Raw genomic sequence first — 23,225 nt, forward strand, 5'->3', positions numbered from 1 at the left:
CTGGAAGAATGGCATCTGAGCTCATTCACAGGGCTGTGGGCAGGACGTGTCAGTTCCTCACCTCATGGTCTTCTTCATAGGGCTGCTCATGATATGGCCCCCCTAAGGGTCAGTGATGAGAAAGAGAGAGAGAGAGAGAGAGAGAAACACAACGAGAACATGAATACATGCTACCAGCTACCAAGACAGAAGCCAGATTGTCTTCTATAACCTAATCACAGAGGTTACATACCATCACTTTTGCCTTCTCCTATGGCTCACAACTGGAAATGCAGCTACTCACAGCATTTATAGGCGTGTAAATTTTTTTTTTTTGAGACACGAGTCCCGCTCTGTCGCCCAGGCTGGAATGCAGTGGCATGATCTTGGCTCACTGCAACCTCTGCCTCGTGGGTTCAAGCTATTCTCCTGCCTTAGCCCCCCTAGTAGCTGGGACTACAGGCTCATGCCCCAACGCCCTGCTAATTTTTTGTATTTTTAATAGAGACGAGGTTCCACCGTGTTAGCCAGGATGGTCTCAATCTCCTGACCTTGTGATTGGCCTGCCTCAGCCTCCCAAAGTGCTGGGATTACAGGCGTGAGCCACCGTGCCCGGCTCACTCATGTGGAAATCTTAAAATATCACTTATAAGCCTTAACTGCTGTGGTCAAGGGGCAGGGGCAAAACCATTGTCAAACAAAGGAAGTAATAAAATTGAGGAAAGGGGAATGTATATTTCATGAAAATTGTAGAGGGTTGAAATCAACTCATGGGGGAGAACATGCTGTTAATGTGCTAGGCTTAATGTTTTTAGAAGTAGTGTAATTTTGAAAACAGTGAAAATAGGAATTCATTGTAGCAATTAGCAAACCAGTTTTTTAGTTGGAGGAAAAATAATAGAAATCTGATTTTTTTTAAAATTACAGGCTTTAAACAAAATAGATATTAGTGCAAGGTGCACCAGACAAGCAGTCAGACCTTGGACAACTCTTAGTGTCAGTTTCTTATTTAAAATGAAATACTGATACTGCTATTTTTTTCTTCAATGAGTGGTAAGGATCAAAGTGGAATACTGTGTGTGAAAACTCTTTGGATACTGTAGCAAGTGCTGTCATATAATTGTTACTAAGTGTTGCTTTGTTAAAGCAGATATTTTTATATGAGGTTGACTTACAGTTTTGTTTTGTAAAAATTGTGATTTATCATTACTTATTTCTGATGTTGTGTGTAGACAACCAGGAGTAGGGTTTTTTTTTCTTTGTAAGGTCACTGGTTCTATATAAAAAATAGCATCAGTAAAAAGTAATTTAATATTTTTAGAGTGCATAGCATCTTTGAATTTTTGGCTTTTGCCTTTTTGAGAATGGATGTTAAGATAGTCCTCTTCAGTTTTTTTTTTTTTTTAAACTCTTTTTGGAGACAGAGTCCTGCTCTCTCGCCCAGGCTGTAGTGCAGTAGTACGATCTTGGCTCACTGCAACCTCCACCTCCTGGGTTCAAGCGATTCTTCTGCTTCAGCCTCTGGAGTAACTGGGTCTACAGGCATGTGCCACCATGCCCGGCTAAGTTTTGTATTTTTAGTAGAGACAGGGTTTCACCACGTTGGCCAGGCTGGTCTCAAACTCCTGAACTCAAGTGCTCCATCTGCCTCGGCCTCCCAAAGTGCTGGGATTATAGTTGTGAGCCACCGCACCTGGCCTTTTTTACTTTAAAAAAATTTTTTTTTTGTGAGACACAGTCTCACTCTGTTGCCCAGGCTGGTGTGCAGTGGTACGGTCTTGGCTCACTGCAACCTGTGCCTCCTGGATTCAAGTGATTCTTGTGCCTCAGCCTCACGAGTAGCTGGGATTACAGGTTCACACCCTCACAACTGGCTAACTTTTTTTTTTTTCCTTACTTTTTACTAAGTAATACCATGTTGGCCAGGCTGGTCTAAAACTCCTGGCCTCAGGTGATCCACTCGCTTCAGCCTCCCAAAGTGCTGGGATTACAGGTGTGAGCCACTACGCTGGCCTTAACTTTTTTTTTTTACATTCACGATATATATTCAGTAATAATATCTAACTTCCTTATTATGAACAGTTGGGGGAAAAAAGGAAGGAGAAAGACGCGAAAGAGGAAGGAGGAGGTAGACAAAGAACAAACCATTAGCAGTCGCTCTCTTCAGTGTTTTCATGATTTAGGTATTATTTGCTTCATGAAATAGATGTGATCTCTGGGAGGGTGATAGCAGAATCCTCCTGATTTTTCTGATTTTTCAGATTTTGTCAAGTGCGTGCTCCTGTGTAGTAGTTAAGAGAAAGATGAAGAAATGCACAGGAAAATACATGCGCTAATATACACAAACAGCAACTTTGGTGGGTTATATACTTCCCTCTTGTGGCTTCTTCAGATATTACCATTCTAATTATTATTATTTTTTTTTTTGAGACGGAGTCTAGCTCAGCTGCCCAGGCTGGAATGCAGTGGTGCGATCTTGGCTCACTGCAACCACCGTCTCCCGGGTTCAAGTGATTCTCCCGTCTCAGCCTCCTGAGTAGCTGGGATTACAGGCACCCTCCATCATGGCTGGCTAATTTTTGTATTTTAGTAGAGACAGGGTTTTACCATATTGGCCAGGCTGGTCTTGAACTCCTGACCTCAGGTGATCTGATCGCCTTGGCCTCCCAAAGTGCTAGGATTACAGGCGTGAGCCACCGCGCCCAGCCTTCCATTCTAATTTTATTTAGACACTTCCTTAAAACAGAGTAAAGGAAAGGATCATGACAACTACTTCTATTCTTCAATGGTAAATTTTTCATACATATTTGAGTTAGTCAACTAATATTGTTAATAAGATCCTGTGTCACTTGATAATGATAGCTTAATACCGGCTTTTAAAGAAGTCATGTAAATTAGCTTGTGCTGCCTATTATTATGTCTAAGAAAATGGTTTTATGGCTGGGCAAGGTGGCTCACACCTGTAATCCCAGCACTTTGAGAGGCTGAGGCAGATGGATCACCTGAGGTCAGGAGTTTGAGACCAGTCTGGCCAACATGGGGAAATCTCATCTCTACTAAAAATACAAAAATTAGCTGGGCATGGTGGTATGTGCCTGTAATCCCAGTTACTAGGGAGGCTGATGCAGGAGAATTACTTGAACCCGGGAGGCGGAGGTTGTGAGCTGAGATCATACCACTGCACAACAGCCTGGGCGACAGAGTGATACTCTATCTCAGAAAAGAAAAGAAAATAGTTTTATTTCACATAAATCTTTACATGAATTTATCACGACTGTTAAGTTTAACTTTCCATGTGCTGTTTTTTCAGAGATGTTCTTAAGAATATCAATGAAACAATTCAGAAAAATAATTTTTGCTTAGTGTTTAGTATAGTATACTGTGTATAAATCCTTGATTGCAGGTAGTTTTAGTAGGCCATCCAGGCCTTTCCTTGGCTTCAGAAAAATAAATAGCTGTGCTCCTGAAAAGGAATAGAAAGTTCCTAAGGCTTGAGATGCTACCACTTCTGTCATTAGTTCCATTTCAAAAACCTTCTCAACTGAAAACTAAGAGGCAAAAAAGTGTTTATTCACATGACCGCCTGAGGACAAACAGGAGGAGGTTCGTGTGTAAAACTTCAGATGGCTGTGATGTCACTCAGATGTGTACCAGTGCAGCCATGGTAAGTAACTTGGCTTTATGCTTTTTGTTTTTTCCCCAGGAGATTAACGAGACCAGAAGGAAGCATGAAACACGCTTGGTAGAGGTGGATTCTGGGCGTCAAATTGAGTATGAGTACAAGCTGGCGCAAGCCCTTCATGAGATGAGAGAGCAACATGATGCCCAAGTGAGGCTGTATAAGGAGGAGCTGGAGCAGACTTACCATGCCAAAGTGAGCTCTCTTCAGAAGATTCTTTTGAACACTTAAAATCATTACTTCACAATTCCCATGATGAACATGGGTTTATGTTTATTTTGTTCTAGTTTTTAAAAATGATTCCCCTAGTCTCCATGAAATATATAGAAAATTGATTTTTTCAAAAAAAGTGCAGTTTTCTATAAACTAAATGTTATTAAAAATTATTAGAAGAATGTAGGGTTGTTGCAATTTTATTAGAGGTTAGGTTTTGTCTTTTTGTCCCATTGATCATTCGTACTATGCCATAGTAGTTGAACCCAAACCATGTGAAATAACTTTCTTCCAATAACAAGTACTGATCATGCTGTCCTACATAAACATCCATTTAGTAATGAATGAATGTCAGACTGCATTAGATCTCACTTTCATGTCATCATTGTGCATAGATTGTGACTACCACACTTCGGGCTTTTTTGCATAAGGGCCAAATGGAAAGTCTCTGCTATTTCTTCTTCTGTCACTATTATTCACTTAAAAAAATATTGTAGAAACTTCCCACTTATATTAGCTGACCTTACAAGAATTCATAAAAATCACCAGCTAGTACAGGCTTTCCCTGGTAAATGATTTTGCCTCGTGTTTTAAATGTTACATGATTTGATTAAAAAGACTTTTTTGTGGCTGACTTAGAATATTAGAGTCACAGTTATTGAAAATTTTCATTGCATGGCCTTAAACTGTTCATGTTGCTTTTTATCTATTGTATGAAGTAGCAGTTAGTGAAAGTGAAAGATCTTATTATAAGCAGTAACTTCAGCTGTATAACATTTATCTAATATCACACATTGAGCTAGACAGTGAAGGAGCTAAAGTAAGGATCAGTCACAGACTGTGGCCTCACAGGGAGCCAGGGAGGAGACACAGGAGCATGTGCCTGAGACACACATACACAATAGTGTTATGGGATTTGTATTTTACTCAAGGAGCTTTTTTTTGCTTCTGAAAGGAAGTGTTTCTATCTGGTTTGAATGAATCTATAAACTAGTATTTTCTGCTTGTTGGTTTACATTCTGTATTGGATTTGGTGGTTAGGGGTATGTGATGTTTCTTTTCTTACAGACACCACAACAGTCAAGTTGCTATTGCCCAGTCTTCTTATTATCAGTGTTATCTTAGACATTAAAGGTTTAATAGATGAAATATTGAAGTAATAAGCTTTGGGTAAAGGCCTAGGTATATTAGCATTCTTAAAGCTCATTATTTAGGAAGTGACTCTAAAAGTCACACAGAATTACCATCATTCACACCATATCAGCAAACTTCATGATGCTTTTCCTGTGTTTCATCTACCAGTTACCAGCAGGACTTAGGTTTGAAATGCCTTGAGGTGAATCATGCTTCCTTTTTTGTTTCAGTTCTAGATAAGACTGACTATGCTTTGCTTCTTCTTTTAGCTTGAGAATGCCAGACTGTCATCAGAGATGAATACTTCTACTGTCAACAGTGCCAGGGAAGAACTGATGGAAAGCCGCATGAGAATTGAGAGCCTTTCATCCCAGCTTTCTAATCTACAGAAAGAGGTAAATAATCATCTTTCTGTAAGAAGTTAGACTTGAAGGCTACCTTCACCATGGGCACCTACCTGCTTTGCTTGGGCTGATGTCATTCCTCCCTCTGTTTGTTACAGAGGATGGTGTTATCCTGTGCTTTCGTCTTCACAGTACTTTTCTAGATTCGTTCATTTTGCATTGCATAAACATCCTGTGAGCAGATACTATTGTTCCTAATTAGTAGATTACACAGAGCTAAGGGATTTGCCCTTGAGGAAGGAGCCTGCTAGTTTATTCACTGTACTTACCCTAGGACCCGGATCTTCTGACCTGTCTAACAGCTCCATCTCTACAGAGTTATTCTCAACACATTCCTTTTTTATATCATTTGAAAACCAAAATGAAGAAAAACATGCAAAAATTCTTTGTGGGTGGTGAATGCTTTGTGTTTCTAGACAAATTCTTTAGTGCTTAAAGTATATAACAATTAGGATCCAGGAAAGTAGCTTTAATTTGCATATTCCGATAAGAATTTAGTGACTCATTCATTCGTTGGTACGCCTAAGTGACAAATGGCATTATTGCCGGCTGTGTTGACTGGCTGCCTATCAGGGTGTGATGGTGTGCTTCAGGTGCTGCTTAAGCAGGCATGGACACTACTTCAGATCAGTTTTAGCCTAGGGTGATGTCAGTGTGGACACAAAGTACATATACTCCATATACTGCATTCAGAATGATTCAGCAATTAACTCGTCACCTTAATTATTTTGGAAATAACTTCAGCTTCTATTTTCCTCAAGGGAGGAAATCTTGTTTTGAATTTTCCACATGAGAACAAACTTTATTTTACTCTTTTTTTTTTTTTTTTTTTTGAGACGGATTCTCACTCTGTCGCCCAGGCTGGAGTGCAGTGGCGCGATCTCGGCTCACTGTGAGCTCCGCCTCCCGGGTTCATGCCATTCTCCTGCCTCAGCCTTCCAAGTAGCTGGGACTACAAGCGCGTGCCACCACGCCCGGCTAATTTTTGTATTTTTAGTAGAGACGGGGTTTCACCGTGTTAGCCAGGATGGTCTCGATCTCCTGACCTCATGATCCACCCGCCTCGTCTTCCCAAAGTGCTGGGATTACAGGCGTGAGCCACTGCGCCCAGCCTATTTTACTCTTGATTGGGCTTTTCTTCCTTCCTTTTTCTTTTTACCATTTTTAGTAAAATATTTTTCTAATTATAAAACTGATGACCTCTATTGCAGGAACTTAGAAATAAAGCAGAAAATGAGTCCCATAAAATGGGGTGATATAAAATAATTTAGTTAACACAGGGGCTTTTACACTGTCTATCATGTGCTTTGTTACTTATGGCACAAATTTTTAAATTATTTTAAACCTATTTTGTGCTGATAGTGTTTTGAAGATTTTCATTTAATAGCAGAGCTGGAAGCACCTCTGAGTTCATTCCATATAACCACAGATCTAGGTGAGTTTAATGATTTGCCCATTGCCCAGAGGCTGCAGACTGGTAAATGGGTTTCTCTACTGCTTCCCAGTTTTTCCTTTTATACCTCATTCTCTTCAAAGAAGATTTACTTTTAGAAATTTAACAGATAATCTTTTTTTCCATTGCACCATCTGTCTTAGTCCTTTTGGGCTGCTATAACAAACTACTATTGACTTGGTAGCTTATAAACAACAGATATGTCAGAAATTATTTCTCACAGTTTTGGAGGCTGGGAACTCCAAGATCAAGGCACTGGCAGATTGGATATCTGCCTGGTGAGGGCTGTTCTCCGATTTATAGATGGTGCTTCTTGCTGTGTCCTCACATGGTTGAAGGGTGAATGAGCACCCTTGGCCCTGTATTATAAGGGCACGAATCCCAGTCACTAGGGCTTTCCTCTCATGATCTAATTACCATTCAAAGGCCCTACCTCTTAATATCATCACCTTGAGGGTTAGGATTTAAACATGAAATTTGTGGGAACACAAACACACAGACTGTATCACTGTCTTTGTTTTTCTTGTTGTTTTTTTTTTTCTGAGACAGAATTTCGTTCTTGTTGCCCAGGCTGTAGTTCAATGGCGCAATATCGGCTCACTGCAACCTCCGCCTCCCAGGTTTAAGCAATTCCCCTGCCTTAGCTTCCCTAGTAGCTGGGATTACCAGCATGTACCACCACACCCTGCTAATTTTGTATTTTTAGTAGAGACAGGGTTTCTCCATGTTGGTCAGGCCGGTCTTGAACTCCTGACCTTAGGTGATCCGCCCGCCTCAGCCTCCCAAAGTCTTGGGATTATAGGCGTGAGCCACTGCACCTGGCCTGTATCAACTCTCTTAACAGGTACTTTTCCAAAAATGGGCCTCTCTGTTCTTGTACTGAGTTGGCATTTACTACTCTTTTCCATTTACTAATAGTAAGTTGTCTACTAGTTACTGTCTATCCCTCAATTTTATTTTTTCCTACTGTATTATTTTTTTGGCTGCTGCCTAATCCATTTGATTTACTTAGTACAGATCTTCTCTTGAGGTTGATCTTCACTGTGCTTTGGATGAGGAGACTGTTATTAATAAGTAGTAGTGGGCTCTGAAACTTAGTAGCTATGTGTTCTAACCTAGGTTCAAGGCTGTTTCCCTGTTAATTGAATTCCCATTTTTGCAAGTTTTTTTTTTTTTTTTTTTTTGAGACAGAATTTTGCTTTTGTTGCCCAAGCTGGAGTGCAATGGCACTATCTCAGCTCACTGCAACTTCTGCTTCCCAGGTTCAAGTGATTCTCCTGCCTCAGCCTCCTGAGTAGCTGGGATTACAGGCATGCGCTACCATGCCCAGCTAATTCTTTGTATATTTAGTAGAAATGGGGTGCACCATGTTAGCCAGGTTGGTTTCAAACTCCTGACTTCAGGTACTCTGCCTACCTTGGCCTCCCAAAATGGAAGGGATTACAGGCGTGAGCTGCTGCCTTAAATACTGGGATTACAGGTGTAAGCCACTGTGCCTGGCTGCAAGTTTTTTTTGTTAACCTTAGCTTAGTGGTTTTTAAGTAATGTTAGGCAGTGCACTGGGGGTTTCCAGGAGCTAACTCCTTAGCAGATAGGAGACGAGCAATCCCTTTAGCCAAAATAGTTTTTAATTTCTCTGTCTGGGGTGAATCTTTCCTCTGTTCATTATTGGTAACAGACTTTATGGTAAACAGTATATTTTGAGGAATATTTTTATTAGTTCATAAATTTTAGCCTTAGAAAAATCATCAAAAATAAAAATGTTATCTTTTTGAATATTTTCCTATTGTTTGTCTTAATAGTGTTTGTTGCTGAGTCATATCAGTTTCATCATGCTGCCTATTAGGCCATAAGAATTTCCTTTTGGTTAAATAACTCAGGTTAGTGAAGTACTTCTTAAATTTTACTTAAAATTGACATGGCTTTAAAATAACTGGTTTTACAAGATATATTTAAATAATATATAGATGGTAGCAGTGTTATGTTTTGGAATTAGAAATTTTACATTGCTTATAGCATCTCTAGATTTTTGACTTGGGACCAAATGAATTGGTTGGTTAGAGTCTGCTTGCCTTAGAGAAGAGTACAGTATGGTACTTAAAAACACCTCTAACTTTTGTTTTTCTAACACCCAGATTCTGGAGACTTTTGTTGCAGCTAGACCTTAATAAACCAGTGCAATTACATTACATACTATAAAATATTTAAAAACCCCAAGATCATCAGAAGTCATAACATTTAGGGTTAGTGGCGAGATCTGAGAGATCATCTAGATAGTTAGAGCTCTTCATTTTCCTTATGTGGAAACTGGTTTAGTGAGGTTAGTTACAGCTTGCTTATAGCCTCATAGGTAGTTTCAATGGCGGAATTAGAAAGGAGAATCTAGGTCTAACTTCTCATACTGTGTTCCTTATATTTCACTACACAGGTATAAGTGCAGCTACTGAAAATAGAATTTAAATATTTCTATTTAAAATACAGAATGATTCAGAGTAACTTTAAAACTTCTATACCTAGATTTTGATTTTTCCCTCTTAAAGAGCTCTACAACATCAAAGGCGGTCAAACAGAGACATCATTGGGTTTATAAATCTCGGCTCAGGTTATCTGTGAATCTTGGGTAGTTTATATCTCTCATCAACTCTCCTTTAGATTCTACCTTTTTGCCCATTCAAATATATCTTCTACCTCTGATATATGAAATAAAGGGAGGCATTTTGAACTTACATGACTTTTTTTTTTTTCTTTTGGAGAAAAAGAAAATACAAGGAACATGGTAGCGGGGAAATGGATTTCTCCATTTATAGCATGATTTTTGCAAACGCAGTTAAATGCAAGTTCTCTGAGGTTCAGGGACTACCTTTGTAATATCCACCTTAAGAGGAGTGCCTGTCTAAATAGCATGTCAAGTCATATACTACTCTGGAATTTAATTAATTGATTGGTCAATTTTTTTTCTTTAAAAATTTATTTTTGTGTGTGCGTGTGAGCCAGGCACCCCCTCTGCCCCCAAATAGGTTTACAGTGACTCTTGATTATTTTTTAAATAACCTTGTTATTTTGGCATAATTTTAGATTTACAGAAAAGTTGGCAAAGTACTATAGACAGTTCTTGTTTTCCTCTCACCCATTTTCCCCTGTTGTTAGCATCTTATGTTACCATAGTATATTTGTCAAAACTAAAAAACTGACATTGGTATATTACTGTGAACTCGTCTCCAGACTATTTGGATTTCACCAGTTTTTCTGTTATCCTCTTTCTGTTCCAGGTGCCACAAGCCTCCCCTGGTCTGTGACAGTTTCTTGGGCTTTCCTTGTTTTTTATGAGCTTGAGTCTTGAGTAAGATTGTCCAGGTATCCTGTAGACTGTCCCCCAATTTGGATTTGTCTGGTGCTTTTCATGTGATTAGACTGGGGTTTTGGGTTTTAAGTGCCCGTTTTGTCACATCGTATCAGGGATTGCACGTATGTGATAACCACATGACATCACTGGTGGTGTTTGGTTTAAGATAGTGTTTGTCAGGTTTCTCCACTGTCAACGGCGCTACTATTTTTCCGTTCCCATACACTGTGCATGGAAAACAGCTCACTAAGTCCAGCCTACCCTCAAGGGTGAAGGACAGGGCAGGACTTAAGCGCCACATTCTGGAGGGAGATCTACATTTATTAAATGGCATTCTTCTGTAAAGATTTATCCATTCCCCGTTTGTTTGTTTGTTTGTTTATTTGTGTCCGTATGGACCATGGGCATTTACTTTATACTTTGGGTTGTAAGCTAATACTGCAGTATTTACTTTTTTGGCTTAGGTTGTTTCATATTTGGCCATTGGGAGTTCTGTCAGCTTGACCACTATGTCCCATTGTTTTTTGAGCACTTTGTTGCTTTCTGGTACTATAACATGCTCTAGGCTCATCTTGCATTTTCCCTGCCCCAGTCCTAGAATTATCCAGTCTCCAAGCAGCCCTGGTTCTTGTTATTGGAGAATGGTATGTAGAAATTAAGATCTGGGCACTGAGTGTGCTCACTGGTACTGGGTATCACTGCTTCTTGGCCCTCTCACCGATAAAAGTGGGTAACATTTTATGTATGCTAACCCATGTGTATGCACATATTTATAACTTTTTCTGTCTAATCATTTGTGTTAAGATAAACATGAATTCATACAGATGTCTCTGACTTGAATCTAGTACGACAGGATTCATTTTTGGCTTCCTTTCTGACATACCTGTATCTTTTCTCTCTCAGAGTGAGAAACCTGGTTTTTATCATCCATTTACTTATCTGTTCAGCCCCAGTATATGTTAAAAGCAGTTTCAAAATTTTGAACCTGTACTGCTGTGAAAAGTAAATTTACCAGCAAGAGTACAGTTTTTATGTATTTGGTAGCTCCTTTTTATCTCTAGCCTCCTAGATTTAGTTTTTGCACATTAGATGCCCTTTCTCTCCTGCTCTGTTGCAGGTACTTGTGATTCTGAGGGCCTAAGCTATCCATCAGTCTTTTTGAGTTGTCACTTTCTGAGGCTACTGAGATGAATTCTGTCATGGAGAAACACAGAAGAATAGTTACCCAGCGAGCCACAAGGTTTCTAAGATGAACTTTCTGGTGTAGGATGTGTGATTTTTAATTTTTTTATGCCAAATATACAGCTTCTATATTCACAGTAATACTTTACAAATCACCCTATATTGTGTGTCCTTTGTGTGCTAACTGAACATGAGATAGCCCAGCAATCCTAAAGGGACACTAGGTAGTGCCTTCCACATAGTAACCAGAGTCCCTTTGCCTTGGTTTCTGAATATTCCTCAGCAGTCTGCTAAAACGTACTTTTACCCACTCTTAGGTTTATTTTGTCAGTCAGTGTTTATATCTTTTTTTTTTTTTGAGACAGAGTCTCGCTCTGTTGCCCAGGTTGGAGTGCAATGACGTGATCTTGGCTCACTGCAACCTCCGCCTCCGGGGTTCAAGCGATTGTCCTGCCTCAGCCTCCCAAGTAGCTGGGATTACAGACGCTCATCACTACACCCTGCTAATTTTTTTTGTATTTTTAGTAGAGACGGGGTTTCACCATGTTAGTCAGGCTGGTCTCAAACTCCTGACCTCAGGTGATCCGCCTGCCCCGGCCTCCCAAAGTGTTGGGATTACAGGCGTAAGCCACCACACCCAGCCAGTGTTTTTATCTTTTTAAGTTCTTTATTTAATTTATACTTTTGGAAGTAAAGGCTTTGTAAGGGAGCCAGACTTGACTTTTACCAAAACCACAGCTTAACATTTTTTTGGCTAAGTACAGAAAAATTATATGTATATTTACAGAACTTACGTTTGTGGAATATGTCTTTTATTCTTTTATCAGCCAAAACTATCCTGAGGTCTGTGTTTTGTATTTGAGGAATTTTGGGTTTTAATTTCTTAAAATCTCTTGAATTCTAGTGAGTTAGAGATTCCATAGGGTTGTACTTGTTTTCCAGTCTAGGAAATGATTTAAAATAGCTGCCTGGTGCTAATGTTGGAATGTTCCTAGAAAGTAAATATGTTTCCTTGCATCTTAAGTCTAGAGCATGTTTGGAAAGGATTCAAGAATTAGAGGACTTGCTTGCTAAAGAAAAAGACAACTCTCGTCGCATGCTGACAGACAAAGAGAGAGAGATGGCGGAAATAAGGGATCAAATGCAGCAACAGCTGAATGACTATGAACAGCTTCTTGATGTAAAGTTAGCCCTGGACATGGAAATCAGTGCTTACAGGAAACTCTTAGAAGGCGAAGAAGAGAGGTAAGGAACTTAAGGGTCACCCTACCTTATGGTCCACTTTTTGCCCCTCACCCTTTTTATTGAAATGAAAATAAATAGCATTTTTAAAAGAACTTTATTTTCTTGGTCATTTCTTTTAACACCTAGGTATAGACGTAGTAATAGATCATATTTCTGCCTCAACGCAGAAAATGTTGCTCAAGTACTCTTAGTTTATTTATTATTATTACTTTAAATGCTGAACTGCATCAGGATGGATTAGTTCCTTTGAGATTTTAAGTGTTTTGGTGATTTAATATATTGTAAAATGCCAAACTGGCTGAAAGAGACTTTACATATTATTTATTTATTTATTTATTTATTTATTTTTGAGACAGAGTCTCAGCCTGTTGCCCAGGCTAGAGTGCAGTGGTGTGATTCTCGGCTCACTGCAACCTTCACCTCCTGGTTTCAAGCGATTTTCCTACCTCAGCCTCCTGAGTAACTGGGATTACAGGCGTGTGTCACCACACCCGGCTAATTTTGTTTTTAGTAGAGACGAGGTTTCACCATGTTGGCTAGGCTGGTCTCAAACTCCTGACTGCAAGTGACCCACCCGCCTCGGCCTCCCAAAGTGCTGGGATTACAGGTGTGAGCCACCACGCCCGGCTGGCTTTATATATATTTTAAATCTGGTCAATGTATAAATATTTTTGACACCTGTTCTCAGAAAAGAGTTCCAAAAGGGCCAGGTGCAGTGCCTCATGCCTGTAATCCCAGCACTTTGGGAGGCCAAGGCAGGCGGATCACATGAGGTCAGGAGTTCAAGACCAGCCTGGTCAACATGGTGAAACTCCGTCTCTAATAAAAATACAAAAATTAGCTGGGCATGGTGGCAGGCGCCTGTAATCCCAGCTACCTGGGAGGCTGAGACAGAATTGCTTGAACCTGGGAGGTGGAGTTTGCAGTGAGCCAAGATTGTGCCATTGCACTCCAGCCTGGGTGACAAGAGTGAAACTCTGTCTCACAAAAAAAAGAAAAAGAAAAAAAAAGTTCCAAAAGGAAAGTGGCTGATTTAGGATAAAAAGCCAGATAATTTTAATATTATATCCGTTGTGATCATAAGAAAGTACAGGTACGAAAAGAGAAAAAAGTACACCAACTATAACAGTGGCTGTGGTGGGTGGTGGTAGATCAGATGACTTTCTACCCATTTACCAGACTTCTTGCATTATGGTTATATTACTTCCATCCCTCGAGAAAACATTCAGATTGTTATTTTTTGAAAAAGAAAATTGATGATGGGCACCTTATGAAGAAGTTTACATTAGTTAAGGTAAACTTTTGCTTTGACTAACAGATTGTAAGTAATATTTTGCTTTAGAAATGCATGGGTGGGATAGTCTTCTTCTTATTATTATTATTTTGAGACAGGTTTTCACTCTGTCACCCAGGCTAGAGTGCAGTGGTGTGATCTCAGCTCACTGCAGCCTCTGCCTCCCGGGTTCAAGCCATTCTCCTGCCTCAGCCTCCTGAGTAGCTAGTATTACAGGCACCCACCACCACGCCTGGCTAATTTTTGTATTTTTAGTAGAGACGGGGTTTCACCATGTTGGTCAGGCTGATCTTGAACTCCTGACCTCAAGCAATCCACCTGCCTTGGCCTCCCAAAGTGCTGTTGGGTTACAGGCATGAGCCTCTGTGCCCAGCCCTTGTTTTTTTTTTTTTTTTTTTAAGGCGAGAAGGGCATATGTGTTTTAAAAATGAATTGTTTTATTTTTCCCATATAGGTTGAAGCTGTCTCCAAGCCCTTCTTCCCGTGTGACAGTATCCCGAGCATCCTCAAGTCGTAGTGTACGTACAACTAGAGGAAAGCGGAAGAGGGTTGATGTGGAAGAATCAGAGGCGAGTAGTAGTGTTAGCATCTCTCATTCTGCCTCAGCCACTGGAAATGTTTGCATCGAAGAAATTGATGTTGATGGGAAATTTATCCGCTTGAAGAACACTTCTGAACAGGTAATAAAATAGACCCTTTTTTTTCTAGCAAGTCTTTGTGGATTGCTAGATTCTCTTGCAATTGTCATAGCTCCTTAGTTTTTCTTTGGATTCATTAAGTCTTCATGGAATAAGGGTTTATGTCCTTTTTACTTAAATTCATAAAATAAAATAAAAATTAAAATAGGAGGAAGAAGAGTTAGGTACCCTTAGTAGTTTAAAGATTTGCTTCATTAACCCTTCTTTAGAGGGCCAGGGCTTTTTTGAAAAGCATGTTCCTTTTATCACAGTGGTTCTGAGGATGAGTTATTATTCTCTGCCCTAGCCAAATTTGTGAAGAAGTTGGAGCAATTGGATGAAAATGGTGGATATTCTTTCGGTCATTAACTTAATAAAAAGCTTACTGAAAGAAGGAGATAAGAGCCTGGACTCAGATATTAAGGGAATATTTTTCCCTGCAAATAAATGAATGAACAAATGCTAATACTTTACATGAAAAATAGCATGAAGCCTTATTTTGAAATATGTTTAAAAGTAAACATGAAGTATTCATAGCAGAGATTTCTGAAATTTAGGGCTGGGGCTTTCGGCAGCTCTGTAGTGTGGGCCTTCCCTAGCTCTGCATCAAGGAGCTGGAGGCCATGATGGGTTGTGAGATGATACTAGAGGAAGGCATGGTCTGGGAGCGTGCAGGCGGCAGTGGGATGGATGTCACTTCTTGAAACATATGTTCAGGGCCTGCTAAAAATAGTTTTGAAAATTAGTCTTACCACAGTTATTAAAACTATCTTGCATGTGGATGAATACATAATTTGGATGAGTGAAGGAGCACTAATGAGCACCAACAGTTTTAATGCTAAAGAGAATAGGCTCTAAGGTCTCTTTGTAGCCTTTTTTTTTTTTTTTGAGTCTTGCTCTGTTGCCCAGGTCGGAGTGCAGTGGCATGATCTTGGCTCCTCCACCTCTTGGGTTCAAGAGATTCTCCTGCCTCAGCCTCCTGAGTAGCTGGGATTACAGGTGCACGCAAGCACGCCTGCTGATTTTTGTATTTTTACACAGGGCTTCACCATGTTGGCCAGGCTGGTCTCCAACTCCTGACCTCAGGTGATCCACCTGCCTTCTAAAGTGCTGGGATTACAGGCATGGGCCACCATGCCCAGCCCCACTGACTCTTTTTTTGAGCCCCTTATGCTTTCATGTACGAGAGCTGAATGTGGGCGGAAGTGGGACAGATGCAGAAGGAAAATGACAGATTTTCTTCTGTTTCTAAGCTTATGTGTCTATTTTAAAAGCTTGAAGTAATCCAATACTTGATGTTTAAAAATTGTGATTATGACAGCTAGAGTGTTGTAAATTTGAAAGACCCACCTTGTCTAGCAGTGAATTTGACCATTTAATTTGGTTCATACCCTGTTCTTCCAGTTCTGTCCTCTTTAAAGTCAAGTCAAGTACCTTACTAATTAACTCATTGTTGAAGTTACTGTTTGACAAAATGACAGAATCGTGTTTTCTTTTTATAGTAGGAAAACCTGAAATGTGGGAAGATGACCATAAAGCGGTCTTAGTTTAACTGCCTTTATGGATTAATTTATTTGATTATTCCACAACCCCTTTATCTTTGAAGTAACACCCCTCACCCTCCTTTCTGTGTGTAGGATCAACCAATGGGAGGCTGGGAGATGATCAGAAAAATTGGAGACACATCAGTCAGTTATAAATATACCTCAAGATATGTGCTGAAGGCAGGCCAGACTGTTACAGTAAGTGAATCTAGTCATCATTTAATTTAACTTCATTGTGTTAACTAACAAAGTAACTCAAAAAGTTTTTTGGCTAAAAGAGAAGCATTTTAGAAATGGCCGTTAAAGTACTTTTTATATTATTAGGGCATTACAAGTGCTAGAAAAGATTTTTAAAATTCTGTCTTATTGAGAGTAGTGAAGAATGGACCTTTGAATTATTTTTATCTTGTCTATTCCAGTAGATATAAAAGCTATCTCTAGACTGATACTTATAGCCCAGTGTCATTCAGGAGACACTGCTTGGCATAAAGAACTGTTAAGAATTTAGCATTAACATATGCCTAAAACAGCAATCTCTAGCCTTGGGTGAGCTTCAGAATCATTTGGGTAGTATTTTGGTGTTCAGGCCCTACTTCACCCTTTACTGTCTTTGGGGTTGGGGTAGGAGCCTAGGTTTTGAATAAAAGTCCTTAGATTATAGGCACCCTTGTAAATTTTCACTAATTGGCATTCTGTGTCTTGATTTCTAAATGGCTCTCTGTTGGTATGTTCTGAAATACTACATCTTTAATAATTACTGAAATATTATTAGCTTACTTTTTAGAGAAGTATGTTTCATTGAGTAAACAAAAGATTCTTTTGCTTTTACTTAGTAGGTAGACTTAGCTAACAATAAAATATGTTAACTTTGATACAGATTTCAAAGAAGTCACTCTTTTCATCCTAAAAGAATGTAGAGGTGACTGTCTCTTTCGTTTTATATATTCTTTAAAAAATATTAAACGCATGTTTTAAATGTGTTTATAATTTTATGTTGATACAAACCTTACTGTTGAAGATCAAAGGCTCAGACTTCTCTTTAAAAAGGTGTATTCAGAGAGCATGATGCCACTTTGTGAAAATATCAAATGTTAATTTGGTAATAATGGGTAACAATGGGATCAGCTATCCTAACTACAATATCCTTTCTTCTCGTTAGTAATTACTATAGTGAGAAAAAATTGCTCACTATGGTAATTGCTATTATATGTCTTATGGAGGCTGTATAATGTGGTAAAAAGAATCTGACATTTTAGTTCAGAGGATTCAGAATTGAGTGTGCTCTCTATCTCAGAAGTAATATGGAAGCCTTATGCCAATCATGTGCTTTTTCTACTGGGTATACTACCTCAGGGACTAAATACATGGATTCTAGAGATCTAGTGGAGAACTCAATTATCATATAAAATAATGTGATACTTTTTTCCCTTCAGTAACTGGCATTAAATGTGATAAGCAGCTCTTTGGAACATGGTAGTAATAAGTGATCTTTCTGTAAAATTGCAGAGGCAAAAGCAAAGATCAGTTTAAAACTCTAGAATAGAAATATGAGAACCACATGTATAATTTTAAATTTTCTTATAGCCGCATTAAAGTAAGAAAGAAAGACATGAATTTTAGAACTATATTTTATGAAACCCAATATATCCAAAATATTGCTTTAACATGTAATCAGTCTAAAAAATCAGATATTTTTACATTCTTTTTTTTTACGTTTAGCTAAGTCTTCAAAATCTAGTGTGTATTTTACCCTTACAGCACATTCATTTCAGACTAGCCATATTTTAAGTGCTAACAAGCCACATTTTGCTGCGGTATTGAATGACATGGCTATAGGACATATTAGTTTTAGGTTAAGTTAGCCACCAAGGATACTGACATTTTATGATGATGATTACTAACATAAACCAACTATGTGATTACATATAGGCTAGTGAGAAATATTGCTTACAATTAGGAAAACACTAACATTCCACATAGTCTGAATGTTGGACCAGATTCAGTTCTTTTTTTCAGTTTAATCCCAGTTAATATCTTGTGCCCCTTTCCATTTGTAATGCTGATGAAAGATCTGGATGCTTCAGGGGAACATCTCAAAAGTAAGGGCTCTCTCCTAATCAGTAATTCATAGATTTTTTTTTTTCCTGTTTCCACCCCACCCCCCACCCTTTCTTTTTTTTGATAGAGACAGGATTTCACCATGTTGCCCAGGCTGGTTTTAAACTCCTTAGCTCAAGTGATCTGCCCGCCTCGGCCTCCCAAAGTGCTGGGATTACAGGCTGGAGCCACTATACCCGGCCCCCATTTTGAAATATACTTGTCTTTGCCATCTTCAGCTTTCCTTTTGCAGTCATGAAGTCTTTTATATTCTATAACAATGTATGGATTACGAACTTTTCTGTTTCTATTTGTTTTTAAATGATCTTTCTAAGAGATCAGGGCTAGTAGTATCCCTGTAGCTAAAGGCATTGAGTTTCCTAGAGGTGTAGTGATTTGTCCAGAATTCAAACCTAGGCTTTCTGACTGCCAGGTGTTCTTCACTCTATCCATTCTCTTTTGCCAGTAGATATATAAAAAGAATTTCATGCTCATGAGAAGGGAAATATAATTATTTCTTTGACCTATTTCAATAGCAATTATATTTTCCCTTGAACAGCGAGTGATTTATACATTTCCAGCATTCTTTTTGGAGCGCAGTCTCAGATACTCTAGGGTTTTGTGACATTGTCTGTTTGGAGACGTACCAGTTTCCGTAAGATTATTCTAGATACGCTGTCTGCTGCAGAAGGTCTCTTTAGTTTTTGCTGTAGGCAGCCAGAGAACATTATTAGAGGGAGTCACAGAAGGCTCTAACATGGAAGGATGGCCTATAAAACCCACAGAGTAATAGAACGCTGAGGCTACCATTCACTGAGTTAGCCAGCCACTGAATGTGGGTTATCACTTGCTCTTTTCAATAATCGCACCTGTTACAGGTGCCATTTCTACCCTGTTTTATGGATGACTAAAGTAAGGTAACTTGCTCAGGGTCAGCTGGTGTGTAAAGGAACTATGATGTGAGTATAGGCAGTTTTACTTCAGGGCCTTATATATTATCATCTTCACTTATCAGATGGGGAAGCTGAGGCCTTGAGAAGCTCTGTGAGTTCTCCTGGCCACATAGCTGTGTATAGCACTCTGTAGCTGGGGCATAGTTCTCAGAGTTTTAGAATCAGGTGTTTGAGTCTCATCGCATTGCTGTCATTGGCGTGTGGGAGAACTGGGTTCTGGGTGTACTGACATGCTTTGGTTTTTTACAGATTTGGGCTGCAAACGCTGGTGTCACAGCCAGCCCCCCAACTGACCTCATCTGGAAGAACCAGAACTCGTGGGGCACTGGCGAAGATGTGAAGGTTATATTGAAAAATTCTCAGGGAGAGGTATGGCCAGTTTATCAGGACCACCACAATGTTAATTTCACTTCAAGTTCACTGTGCAAGTATAATCAAGATCAGATTGAAACATGCAATAACCGATTGCATAAACAGACCAAAGCTGCTAAGTAAATTGAACTGAAGCTGTCTTTAAGTTTTAGGAATAAATAGGAGTGTATTATAGAGTACTGATTATTAGCACAGGCTCCAGAACAGATTGTCTGTGTCCTGTTTCTGTTTTCACTGCACATTAGCTTTGTGACTTTGGGCAAGTTACTTCACCTCTCTTAGATTTGTCATTTAAAAATAGGTATTAATGACGCAATATCCATGAGCTAATAATAAGAATGAGACAGTACTTGGGAAATGCTTGGAATAGTATCTGGCATAGTACCTTTATCTAGTAAATGCTTAAATTATTAACCTTGTTACTAGCTCTCAGAATGTTCATGAAACTGTGAGTTTGAAAATTGTGGAGTGTACATCTTCTTGGAGTGTATGTTTTCAGTGTGTCAGTCTTAGAATCCTTGTCAAAGTACCTTACCTTCCCCATTGCCACATAAAGGCACTGCATATACCCCTACCAATACTAGTCTTAGAAATACTGCTTCCTAATAAAGCAGCTAAAGTGTGCTTTGAAGCTAGTAAAACATGGCTTCCTCCTTGTCTTTCCCTAGCAAATCACCTTATCCAGGTGCTGTACAACGCATCACTGAGCCTCTGTTTAGAATTTGAGTCCCTCCTTTGTTGCTATTGCCATAAGCATGTTAATGGAGCTTGTGTTGTGAGTTCAGGATGGTTTGTTCTTCTCATTTTCCTTTTAGTTGTAATACTGCTTTTTCATCCTTTGCCTACCAGGAGAGCTGTAAGTTGGCTTGCAAGGAAGCCATTGGTCATAACCTTGTTCTGACATGCTTACTGGTTCTGACCTTTTCACCCAGTTTCCAGGCTGGCAGGCTCTGCTGTTTGTACCTTACAACCTGACTGGGTATGCATTTCAGTCTGAGTGGTGCTGAAAGGAGATATATAGGGGGAATGTTAGGCTGGCAAACCTGGTAGGGAAGCTAACCATATTTACAAGTGCAGGGCTATTCATTTATTTGGAAAATCCTGAGTATCTGCTGTATGCCAGCCACTTTGTGTTAGGAATAAGCAGGAAAAAAGCCATACATGGTTTCTGGCATCATGGAGCCCACATTGTAAAGAGAGTAAGGGAGCCAGGGAATAAGATAAAGTGATTTTCTGATAAATGTAATAACGATAAACTGTGGTATCAGGCCCAGAGCAGTGGCTCATGCCTGTAATCCCAGCACTTTGGGAGGCCGAAGGTGGGTGGATCACCTGAGGTCAGGAGTTAGAGACCAGCGTGGCCAACATGGTGAAACCCCATCTCTACTAAAAACACAAGAATTAGCTGGGCATGGTGGCACGTGCCTGTAGTCCAGGCTACTCAGGAGGCTGAGGCAGGAGAATTGCTTGAACTCGGGACGAGCTGAGATTGCGCCATTGCACTCCAGCCTGGGCTTCACTCACACTGGACTAGGGTGGGTCACGTGCCCACCTCTAAACCAGTTCCTGGAGTTGGGAGGGTGGAATTAGAGCTCAAGCCTTCCTCCTCCCCTCTACAGCCACATCGCACTGGGCTCCTTGTGACACACGTGTGCTCCATGGGGGGTGTGCACCCAGGTAAACCTAGGGGCTCTTACTCAGGAGGGAAGGGGCACTGGGTGGTTAAAAACAGCAATTGTCACCATGGCAAAAACAAGATGTTTTTATGAGGGAAATAAAAAATAAAGCAGTCCTTCCAAACTTTCCAGAATATAGATATAATGGAAACTTTTGTATATGCAAATGATTACTTATATATGTAGAGATGCAATATATAAAATATAAACAATCATCTTTCGTCTCCACATAAGATCGCCCTGATTTGTAGCATTTGCTGATTTCTGTGGTGTAAATACTCCTACCGTGGCTGATGCCAGGCTTCCAGCATTATGTGACTGAGCACAGAGCTGTGCAGTGATGAGCAGCATCAGCAGGTGCAGCCAGCTCTGGGCACCACTGCACAGATCAGTGCACCTTCATATGCCCAAGGCTCTGAGCAGCGGTGGACCAATGCTGCATTTTATAGACAGAGTAAAGCCTGTCCTGTAAGACTATTTATGTGAACCTTTCAGGACACTTGGGGTAAACACATTTATTTAGTAGCATCTTGACTAATAACAATTTCCTTGATCTAAACCTCCCAACAGCTTTTTGGTTCTAAATTATTATTTATTATTTTTCTACCTAGATTTTTAGACATTAGCTCACCCATTTTTTATATGGCTTTCTGTATTAGATTAATTGGTTTTTGCATGTTTTCAAATGAAAAGTGCTTAACAGCAGGGTTACACTTAAAGTAGTTAGGTTAAGGTAATTCATAATAATGAAGACGGGCAAGTTGCTGTTTTCTGAGGTTCTCATTGAGGCTAATAGTCTTAAGCTACATCATGAGCCTTAAGAGCCAATGTTTGCATATGGGATGTATACCACGAGCTTCTAGAAGCTGGAATGTGGTAATTTTGTTATAGAAGATTTTATTTGACTCGTTCCTCATTTTAAGGTGAGTTGAGAAAAGCTGGGTACTCTCAAAGTTTTTTAAGAATTTATTTTTCTGCCTTATATGCTGCTATCTCCTAGTTGACAGCTTGAACGGTGGTTGATCTAAAGAATCACATTTTTTTTTATTACTAATTTGGTTAAAACACTGATATTTGTGAAATGGCTATTTCTGTTTGTAAAGATAGACCAGTTTCACAGAATTGAAGTTACTGGCTAATTGAGAGGCTCAGAATGGTCCATCTTCCTTGGTCCTGCAAAAGTAATAAAAAATCCCCACAAAATACTGTTCTACCACCTTACTTTATTTACAAAACACATTATTGGGCATATTTCAAATCGAAGTCTCATTTCTGTGACACTGGGTTTTGATTTTCTTTCTCTGCCATTGTAAACTAGCTGGTCTGTGTTAGATAAGCTTTTACTGAAGTAATATTGTGTCTTCCCCTGTAGCATTCTCTTTCTTGAGTGACCTTAGGACAGGGTACAGAATAAAATTATATGCTCTGCAGCACTCTTGAGGACACACTCATTTACTTGCTGCCAGATCATCAGGTTAGCCTCGTGCTTAAGCAAAAACACTGCTGCATTTGTGCCAAGTCAGCATTTTCCACAGGAAAGTAATCTGTATTTGACCTTTTTAGTAGAAAATGGAAATAGTTGCTTTCTGTCATACCTTTAGTGAATGATAGGAGACCTATTTCTGTACAGAATACATTGGAACCTCACTAGTACGTTATTGGTAAATAGTGTACAGTGTTCATCTGTCTTGATTTTGTTTCATTCAAGAGGTATCAGTTGCTGAAAGGAATGAAAGGAGCTTGTCCTTTCTTCTCACTTATCAGGTGGTCCTGTTGCTGGTAGTCCCTGAGATCACAGTTGGCTTCCAGCTTCATTTTATTCAGCATTTATTTAGCACCTTATCTTTGCCAGGAGCTAAGATCTTTAAGCTGAATTCATGTTGAGTTTTATAAAGAATTTAGTATGTCAAATAATTTGTAGAATTCTTAGTAACAGAATAGGATAAAAAGCAGTGGAAACTTCTCAGCAGATATTTCAAA

The 23,225-nt window shown here is 39.4% G+C and overlaps 1 protein-coding gene across 2 annotated transcripts in view; it reads left to right on the forward strand.

Moving 5' to 3' along the window:
- LMNB1 (lamin B1) overlaps nt 1-23,225 on the forward strand; it is a 61,870-nt gene that overhangs the window by 33,482 nt on the left and 5,163 nt on the right. For both annotated transcript variants that reach the window (XM_004042428.4, XM_063706739.1), the window contains exons 4-9: nt 3,683-3,853; nt 5,275-5,400; nt 12,412-12,632; nt 14,381-14,606; nt 16,241-16,345; nt 19,447-19,566. In XM_004042428.4, the coding sequence (XP_004042476.1) occupies nt 3,683-3,853; nt 5,275-5,400; nt 12,412-12,632; nt 14,381-14,606; nt 16,241-16,345; nt 19,447-19,566 (969 nt within the window). The remainder of the gene's footprint in view (nt 1-3,682; nt 3,854-5,274; nt 5,401-12,411; nt 12,633-14,380; nt 14,607-16,240; nt 16,346-19,446; nt 19,567-23,225) is intronic.

Source organism: Gorilla gorilla, chromosome 4 (genome assembly GCF_029281585.2).
Source record: "Gorilla gorilla gorilla isolate KB3781 chromosome 4, NHGRI_mGorGor1-v2.1_pri, whole genome shotgun sequence".
Taxonomy (NCBI): domain Eukaryota; kingdom Metazoa; phylum Chordata; class Mammalia; order Primates; family Hominidae; genus Gorilla; species Gorilla gorilla.